Source organism: Agelaius tricolor, unplaced genomic scaffold, assembly GCF_023055355.1.
Source record: "Agelaius tricolor isolate 1412-34295 unplaced genomic scaffold, bAgeTri1.0.p SCAF_3, whole genome shotgun sequence".
NCBI lineage: Eukaryota > Metazoa > Chordata > Aves > Passeriformes > Icteridae > Agelaius > Agelaius tricolor.
The window spans coordinates 1,268,502-1,278,416 of record NW_027269263.1 but is presented as its reverse complement, the minus strand read 5'-3'; the positions used below and the strand labels follow the sequence as shown (position 1 = coordinate 1,278,416).

The 9,915-nt window shown below is 39.2% G+C and overlaps 1 protein-coding gene and 1 long non-coding RNA gene across 3 annotated transcripts in view; one reads left to right on the top strand and one right to left on the bottom strand.

The window, feature by feature from the left end:
- The first annotated feature begins 788 nt into the window (after positions 1 to 788).
- Positions 789 to 9,915, top strand: part of PIK3C2G (phosphatidylinositol-4-phosphate 3-kinase catalytic subunit type 2 gamma) — a 194,332-nt gene continuing 185,205 nt past the window's right edge. The window contains exons 1-2 of the mRNA XM_071422100.1: positions 789 to 1,433; positions 6,079 to 6,161. Of these exons, the coding sequence (XP_071278201.1) occupies positions 789 to 1,433; positions 6,079 to 6,161 (728 nt within the window). The remainder of the gene's footprint in view (positions 1,434 to 6,078; positions 6,162 to 9,915) is intronic.
- On the bottom strand, positions 1,402 to 8,127 carry LOC139587680 (uncharacterized). 2 transcript variants are annotated; one of them, XR_011678458.1, is made up of 4 exons: positions 7,739 to 8,127; positions 5,755 to 6,099; positions 4,151 to 4,626; positions 1,402 to 3,945 (listed from the first exon to the last, which is right to left on the bottom strand). It is a non-coding gene; the product is annotated as an uncharacterized lncRNA (long non-coding RNA). The 2 variants fall into 2 exon arrangements; XR_011678457.1 differs by having other exon boundaries at positions 1,402 to 4,626.

Genomic DNA, 9,915 nt, shown 5'->3' with positions numbered 1-9,915 from the left:
GAAGTTTTCTAGTAACAACATTAAGGATGGAGCTGCAAAATTCATGCTCTTGCCTGTTAATTTGCTAAAAAAGGCCAGCCTCAGGCTTTGAAGATTAAATTTCTTCTGTAAAACAAGAAACAAAAAAAGGCTGACATTTATTGATATATATATTTTTTCCTTTATATATGCCATATCCTAGCTTTTGGGGAATATTAATTAGAGGTCCATGTCTTCTATATTCTTTGACTTAACTTTCTTCACCTGATTACACTAAGAAGTGAATATGAAGACAACCGGAGGCACAAAAAAGGAAAATGTGAATCAAAGTGACAACAATTAATACAAACTCTTCCTTCCTGCATTGTGTGCTATCCAAGTGTAGAAACTATGGGGAAAAACATAGAGATTTTCTTTATTATTAATCAGAATTAGTATTTAATATTTAGATCAGCTGTTTCAGGCATCCTGTTGCTATTATTTAGGAGTCAAGGATGATAATAATAAAATTAGTAATTTGTTTTTATTATCATGACTAATATGAATAATATGTCTGGAAATAAGGATCAGACAACAGCTGATCAAGCTCCACATTAAGGAAATATTTCCACTCTTTAGAGAAAGCTCTAAAACAAAAAAAAACCCAAAGCAGTGTAGTGCTTTCATTATATAAATTATTTTGGGGTTTAACTTCCATTCTGTGCTTCATTCCAGTGGTATACAGCTCCAGTTGTGAGCTTTGCTCTCTGGACCTGGAACTATAATGAGACACTGCTGACGAGCAGAAGGGCTGAAGGCACCCGTCAGCCATGGCACACTTTGGGAGTGTGCCCTTCTCACACAGTGAATTGTGTGCAGGACAGCCTGGGCCCCAAGCATCTCACCAGGAGTGCCATTCTGGCTCTGATGGAGACATCCCTCTGGGATTTGATCGAATAGTTGATGAAGTCAGCCACGAATTTTTTTTTTATGGTTCATCCCATCCACATCATCATGAAGAAATATTTTTCCCAGCAGAACTAATCAGTCAGAATGTGCCTGACCAGCATCTTTACAGTCATCCTCTGGTTGTTCATGGAGAGCTTTACCCTGGAATTCCAATCCCTCACTGGCAGCAAGGCACAGTGGCACCAATGGTTGGCTTCAGACCTTCTTTACTGCCTGACTGCAGAAACTTCTCTGTGGTGGATTCCCACCCCTACAGTCATGAGAGAGAACTCCATGGAAGGAATAGTGTAAATTCAGTTTCTAATGTGGAAAGGGGCAACGCAAATCTGCAGTTTCAGATTGGCTTTGACAATCTGGATGTTCCAAGTCCTGTCTTCTTAGGCAGTTATCCATTTGGACAAAAAGTGAGAGAAGAAAGTGGAAATGGGGAAGCTTCTGTAACCAACATTTCCAGAAGATCCAGCGCAGGATTTACCCACCCCCAGGGCTCTGGACACAACAGAGAGGTATTTAAATGTTCTTACATTAACAGTGCTTAAGGTTTTTTTTTCTTGTTTGTGTCCTTGTGCTTTGTGTATTCACTCACACTGTTGCAACATAGATTAGAAGCACTTAATTGAAAGACCTTCTGAAAAATAAAACATTTATGCCTCAGGGGAAGCAAAAGAATTTTATACCAGAAGAGAATCTAGATTATGGTCTAGAATGCTTCAGTAGGCTCATTTTATGGCTCACTGAACCATAAAACTACCAGAGAAGGATAAGTACAGAAATGTAGAGTAAGTGTTTGAAAGATAACATGACAAATCTTTATGGTCTGATATGAAACCTGAGGTTCAAAATAACAATACATTATGTTGAACCTGGTTTGTTTGTTTTTTGTTTTTGTTGAGACGGATTACTGTCTCTGTGTCTAGTCTGGCTGACATATCCTGATCCTGAGGGATGAAACATACCCCATCCTACCTTCACCATGTCCTGCATGCACTTCCTTGTGCATATATAATTATTTTCTAAAAATAGACACATCTACTCTAACTGTGGGAGTTGGATCCTATGACACACACTCTCTCTTAGCTGTCTGTCTGAAGCAAACCCTTTAGCTTTTTTCCTCCTTCATAAGGTGTTCACAGCTGTTTGTGATTTTGCCATTTTTAATAACAGTGTCTTATGGGATTCCCATGACTCTCTGTGATGTTATATCTGTCCTCATTTTCTTTCTTTCAAAATCCTGATATGGAGAAGGGAAAAGAAAATGATAAACCCTTCCTTTCCTCCAGTGCTTGTTAGCAGTGTGAATCATTATAGGAATCCTGAAATAGCCTACAGGATACCTCTGCAGCATGAATATTAAAAGACAGTTTAGGTTCACCTTCTGCCTTTAAGTCCCAGTGATCACAGTATCATACAGCAGAGGGGAAGAGACACTTGATTGACTTGTTTCTATGTCTCTGAATAAGGAGAACTATAAAAGTAAACATATGCAGGCCCAGACAGATGGGAAGGCAGCAGGGGGAAATATATCTGAGGACAAGAACTCTTAAGACTAATCCTGTGCACTGCATTTTAGAATTTCAGTGATGAATACAAAAGAGGAGGGGAAGAATAGGTGGAGAGACAAAAGGCTGTTGGTTTTGGTTTTTTCTACTCGTGATAGGAAAACTAAAGCATGCTGACATGGTGATGAAAAGAACAAGCCTTCTCAGGAGAAAAGCAGAAAATAGTGGGATATAAATGAGCAGAAGGAGATTAAATGATGGGATGGGAAGAAGAGGTGCTAGAGGAAGCACACACACATTTAAGAACAGGCACAAACGCTTCTGTGACGGAGGAGGAGAGAATTATAGGGGAGGGAAGAGAAGAGCTGAGTGAGTCAAGGGCAGCTACAATCGAATGTGTGGGAGGATTTGATTAAGTCAGGAAAGTATTTGAGCTGTTTAGCTCCAAGAGGAACAAATGGGAGAGAGGAGTGAATTGATTTGTAGCATAAAATTCACTGTGGTCACAGGAATTCCTTCAGGGAGAAAAAGCCATGTCAGGATAGGAAGAGAGGCAAGGTAAGGGGCTGGCAGCTGAACCTTGAGATGATAAAGGAAAATAAGAGTGAAAGGGACTCTTAGAGAGAGGGAGGAGCAGAACGAGCCTGTACAGCAGTTACTGCTGCTGGGCTGGGAGATATGGAAGAGACAAGTGCTGTGGAGTGACAGACCTGATGCTGAGTAAGACAATCAGAAAGGTTGGAAAAGTGGGACACCACAGCAGAAGAATGAGAACAGGTTGGATTTGTGAGGTCCAGAGCAAGTAAACAATGCATCCAAGTAGTAGGAGGGGAGAATCAACACTTGAGAGTGAAATACAAAGAATGCTGAGACATGGAGATTAGAATTGAGGTGGGTCATAGCTAGGCAAGATGAAATATTCACCCTGCTGAAATCATTCTGGTATTCTAATCCATAGCTCTTGGATGCAGTTGTATGGCCCTAGGCTTCATTTAATGTGTGCTAATCAAAATATGTCAAATGTAATAAAGGAAACATTAATTTTTTTCTGGCCTTGTCACAACAGGACAGATATTCAAAAAAGAAAACTTTCTTCATAACATCCTGGTGAAATGAGATTTTTTTTTTTCCATGTTAGAAAGTAAATGGAAAACCTAAAAGGTATCTGATATACTTAGCTACTCTGTCTATGATATTTGGGATCTAATTTTAAATGACAATGTTTTCAGAGTAACTAACAAGACTCATATCTTCACCCAAGTCTCATCATCAGACCAAACATCATGATTTTGTTTTGGGTGCTCCAGAAATGAGAAATACACTGTATTTTTCATATTTGGAAGGATGATTTAGGTGACTTGATTAGCATAATGTAAGAAGTCTATGGATGAAAAAAATTCCAGTCATCAAGGGATGGATCCAGTTGCTTCATCCCTGTTGTCGTTACTTCTCCTGATATGGAGTTCCATCTCATTCCCTGTTCTCTTTGACAGATTTGCAGTGCATGGAGACTCAAGTCCTGTTGAAAAATAATGTACAATAATGTGATCATGTAATTAACATTTTATTAATTAACATTTTAACTTTATATGCAAGAAGAAGAAAGTGACGTTTCTGGACATGTGGAAAGAAGACATGACCAAAATCAATCTCTCATCCCTGGAGCTGGAGCTATTTATTTTTATTATATACCTCTGCCACCAGGCTGAATTTGAGTGATTTACCAATGGTGTTTTCCACATGTGTAGATTATTACTGCCTCACAGGATTCTTGTTTGTCATTAGGAATCACTCAGAGATGCTGCCAACGAGGGTGCAAAAAGGTAGAGGGCTTGTGTGCCACTCCTGTGTCCTGTGGGGGAGGATCCAGATTGCAGCTTTGGGCTCCTCTTTTCCATCCTTTAGTAATTATTTAATCATATTCTTCTTCAAGCCATGAAGATTTGAGGATTCATGCCCATGTCCTTGTGGCAAATCATGTATTCCAAGTCTTGTCCCCCTTCTTGCTCAATTCCTCTCTGTCCTGCCTTTGTTTGCAGTTGTGTTTTGTTCTTTTAATACCTTCAGTCCCATTTAATGTCATGTGCCAGCCTCATCTTATCTTACCTGTGGGCTCATTTTCTTAGCTTTTCACTCAGTGGCTATTTCTCTTTTTCCATGTACTTTTTCCAGGGCACTCTGCCTGTCTGCAAGGACAGAGCTGCAGGAGAAAAAGGAGCCTTTGTTTATTTTTGCAGGGTTTTCTAATGAATAGGTAATTTTTGGAGGCTGTCACCAAATCACTTATAATTTCTAAATAGTGAACATCCTCCAGAAGTTCTTATTACTGTCTGATGAGGTGAATTGAAAAGTATGTGCCTTATCAAAATGGAAACAATGAACCAGTGGAGGTGTTGGATTTTGAAGGACCTTTGTCAGCAGTTCTGGGAACCAGGGAATGAGGGACTACTGCTTCAGATTGCTAAATTTAATTTTAGTCTCTTCTTTACACCCTCAGGATTATCCATTGCTTTTTCCTACCAGAAAATTTCAATTTTCCTCTCTATTGATGATGCCCCTCTAGTATCTCTAAATTTCATGTGCACTCTCCTAATTCTTTGTGTGTATTGTGGCTAATGAAAATACTACATCCCATCAGTTTGGGGTCTCACTGTATCCTCACGAGGTTTCTGACTTTTGAGCTTTCAGTTCTGTGTTTGTGATTTCCCCACCAGACAGCTCCCAGCACATCTCTCATCTTTTATAATCATCCCATCTTTTAAACTATAACTAAAATTTCCCACCCTGCATCTTCTAATGCATATTGCACTTTCTTATCCAGCAAAAAGAATCTTAAGTTCTGTTTATTAGTTGTTTTTGAATAAATACCCACACTTTCATACAAATTACTATTCAAATTATAAAATAAACCTTTTGTCTCTGTTTTCTCTTCTCTTTTTGAAGGGATTTAAAAGCTCTTATACAGTTAAAAGCTCTTATACAGTTAAGCCTTGTCATGTCTCTACCTACAAGGGCAGAAAGGCTTGCAGATGTAATAGCATTAAGTTCTTTCCTGGAGATGATATTCTGGCTGAAGAGTACTTCAAGCAAACACACAAAGGGATGCTTGACCCAAAGCATGGCTCAGACCTCTGCTCTCCAAGTTCACAGAAAGTATGGGGGGATTTTTAATGCTCAGTAGAGTCCACTGGTTCCCTCTTATCTGTCTTAGGGACTTACCTGACAGCTTTATGGAGTTTGAGGGGATGCTGAGCTTCCTGACAGGGCAGAAAGAGAGAAAATAAGGATTAAAACACACTGAAGCATAAACTTCAGTTTGTCCTCCTACCTTTTGTAAACAAACTATCTGCATTTGGAGTTATCTCTGCCTTGATACCAGGTGAATCCTGAAAGCTTGGCCTGAAATTCCTCATGTTCTGCATGGAGGGGAAAAACAGTTTTTATCCAGGGCAGCTGATGCTTTGTCACTTCTGAAAGCATTTAGAGTGCAGTCAAAATGGGGTCATTTGTGTTTCTTTGGAACTCCATCAAGTCAGGGGAGGGGTGATAAGCTGTCATGGAACAAAATTCAAGATTAGCCTTATAGTCTTTTTTCTTCTCATACCTGAATAATTCAGCTCTGTTTCTTCTGTGGTCTTGTTGGTGTTTTTAGGCTGCACCTTGGTCTATCCAGCTGATTGAAGCAGATCAAGGAAGTAATGAAAACACAGTTGGTTTCTGCAGTGCAGTGGAGAAGTAAGTAATGAAAAGGCTTTTTTCAGCCAACTATCACATTTCACTTACATTAATGTGATTGGTTATCCCTGTGTTTTGGGGTGACTGGGATGGAGGTAATTATCTCCTCACAGGGCTGGGCTGTGTATTAGCAGCTAGAAAGGTGTGATAGCACACCAATGTCTTGGCTACTGCTGAGCACTGTTCATTATTATGGCATTTTTTTTGAAGCCTTTCTTCCTGAAAAGAGGCTGGAAATTGCCTGCTGATTGGAAGTTGAGAATATTTGTCTTCCATAATTATATGTGTGTCCTTTGCCTTTGCTTTGGTGAAACTGCCTTTATCTTGACCCAGTAGAGTTTTTTCCCATTTTTTCTCCCCCTGCCCCTGTGCTGAAGAGGGAGGGAGTGGTGGAGCAGCTTGGTGGGCACCTGGCATCCACCTAAGGTCAGCCAACCACACCCTGCAGTCCTGAACAATGCTGCAATTCCAGTATCTACTTAAATAAGGAAACATTTCTAATTTTGGTTTAAATATTAAAAACCCCAAAGGAATGTTAATTCAAAAAATATTTAATCTTCTGTCTGCTTTATTTGTGATAAGTACATTTAACTCTTCGCTCTTGATGGCTTATAATGTGTGAAATTTCCCATCCTTTTTCTTTCTATTGTTTTGGACAATATTAGTGCCTGTGCAATTCTGAGCAGGAAAATAAGAGCTGCAGGAACTGATTGAGAACAGAATTGCTACATACTGTCATGATGAAAAGTGAGACTTAGCAAGTGACAAAACCTACTTTAATTATATTTTACCATTACACTTAATAGCCTGACTTAATGGCATAGAACATTTTTTACTTTCTTAATCTTCTGCAGAAAAATGAATTGTGTTGAAATCCAAGCACACAAAAAAATTATAAGTATTTAGACCATCTGTGCAGATTGATTTTTCTTTTGTAGATATTCACTGATCACAGTGTCAAGTTGTTAGCACAAATGCATGCTTTTCCCCCTGGAAAGTAGCTGGAAAATGGAATCCTGATTTTCTTATTAGACTTTAATGAATTGATTTTATTCAAGGTCAGCCAAAGCTGCTTCTCTTTAAAGAAAAATAAACCCAAAACAACCCAACCAAAAACCCCGGTTTGACGTTGCAATGAAATTAAGAGGAGTATATTATATATTCAAATGAGGTCAGCTTCAAAACATGCTCAGCCACATGTCTCAGTTTCCTTTTCCACAGTTCATCAGCCTGAACCCAACCCAATTCTACCATGAGGTGCATGAAGGCACATTCTACATGACTGCTTTCCTCCCAGCTATTGATATTTTTTTAATGTCTAAACATTCTAATTCTAGGAAAAACTTGATATTGATTTTTGAGTAGATGAGTTTATTTACCAAACTAAAAAGATAAATACAAAGTGGTTCTTGTTTTGCAGACGCTTGTTTTGTGTGTGTCACGAGCAAATACTCTTAAAAAGAAAATAAGAACAGCTTTCGTTTTTCTTCTATTAAATAAGTAGAGAAACTTTTTAAGGACAAAATGTCACTACAACCAAAAGACTGAAAAATATCATAAATATTCAAATAACTTACGTATTCAGGCTGGCCAAATGAGCATCCTCCCAGTGCCCAGTGAATTTCAGGTGCTGGCAGAGGCAGGATGTATAATTCAGACTCTGTGACATGCATTCTTGCAGCTCCAGCTTGTAGCTCAGCTAGAAACCCACTGTGTTTTTCTCTAGGTGATAGTTGCACAGATAGCAGTCTGTAATTGAAGCATTTGGTTGTACAGGACTGTAATTCACTCTTCCAAAGCCCTTTCTCAGGTGACTTGTAGGACTGTGAGCAGAGCTGTAGTGAGCAGTCATCCCTGGGTGGCTTCAGAACACATCCTAAAGCCACTTTCATACCAAGCTGGCAGTCTGAGAGTCCAGTGCTGCAAAATGCGGAGTTCCTCCATTTTTCAGTGTCTTCAAGGATATGCTTTGCACTGCAGAGAAAAATATCATGTTATGAAATGCTGTGGAATAGCAAATCCCTATAAATGTCAGTACTTTCTGCACACGCTGAGTTGTGGCAGCACAGAAAACAAGTAGCACAGGATTTTATATGTGTAATGTTTGTATAATACTTCAGTTGTGTTTTGGAAGACCCAAACTTTCAAAGTTTTGCAGTGTTTTGCCCACCTGCTGAGGCCAGAAGCCCTTTAATCACATGAGAATAGTAGATGGCCATAAATGAACAACACTCTTGGAAACTGAATGGGTTTTTATCTGAAAAGCAAATTTGTGTTCCCACATTTTGCTAAAATATTAGCAGTGTGTGGGTAGGGAAGGAGATGATGTTTGCTTAGTTTTGGAATGACTGCCAGCGAGTTGAGGAGGTGATTCATGCCCTGTGTGTGTACATAGCCTGGTAATTTGAGGCTGGATAAAGGCTAGTGAAGTTTCCAGCTTTATTTAGTCCTGAGCTTTCTTGCAGAAACATGTTACAGGGGAAAAGCTGTACCTTGTGCACAAAGGAAATAGACTGACACCAACTACACAGGTCACCCAAACAGCTTTTGCAGTGGAATGCTTTCTAACCATGAGGATAAATCTGCCTTGTACTGGAGGTTCTCTTGTCAAGCCCCATTTCCTCCCACCCCACTGAAACATCAAGCCCCTGGCTTTTCATGATAAGAATTGGCTGCTTTGCTGGGTTATTTAAATTTGGAAGCCTAGGCTCTTTTATCTTTTTTCCCCTTTTCCCCCCCTTTTTTTCCCTTTTTTTCCTTTTTTTTTTTTCCTTTCTTTTTTTTTCCTTTTTTTCCCTTCTTATCTTTTTCCTATTTTTTCCTTTATCTTCCTTGGGTTTTTTCCTTGTTTTTTTTTTTTCCCCTGTTGGTTTTTTTCCTTGTTGTGGTTTTTTTCCTTGTCGTTTTTCCTTTTTACTTCTCATTCTGTAGAAATGTAGGGCACGAAGAGTAGTTCACAGGGTTGTTTAAGAGACTTGGGCAAGCAGAAAAGAATACATGATGCTTAGTACAGGATATTTGGGTTTAGCTGCTAAATATTCAGGCTAATTAGTGAAATGTAAAGCTTCAGCTGGTACAGTGTGTACCCTTACCTGCAGCTGCAGAGTGCATTTGCTTAAAAAGCAAGTTCAATCCCAGATGATAGGCATAATAACTGTGACCAGTGTTCATTAGGAAATGGGACCTCAGGAGGAATTAATTTCTGCAAGTCTATGGTAATTGGAAGGACAAGGGGCAATATATTTTATATTTAATGGTATATCAGAGGGACTCAGTGACTGCAACTGTTACTGCACTCCACAGACTTCTACATAAACACCCAGGATTTTAGTGATGAGGATTTCAGAGACTTGTGCAAATAGATACTCCTTAAGATTTTGCATAGGAAGCATATTCCTGTACTCAGTTTGACCAGATGTCCTAGTTGCAGCTGTCTGTGCATGTGTTCTTGGCTAGTTCTGTGTTAAAACTCTGTTATTTAAGTACATATTTGAGCACTATCACTTCTACTGAGCTCAGTGTACACTCAAGTCTCTGTTTAAACTCCTTTTGGTTTCACTGAGGTCAAGCTCAGCAGTGGTTCTGTCAAATTCATGAAGATTTTGCTGCTGGTTTCCCTGAAATAACAGATGTAGGAATGTGTGCTGATATGTGGTTATCTCACTAATGCACAAAACCAGAATTTGTGTTGCTACCATTTCTCTCCACAGATTCTTATTTCCAACAGCTCTCTATGTATCCCCATAAGTATCTT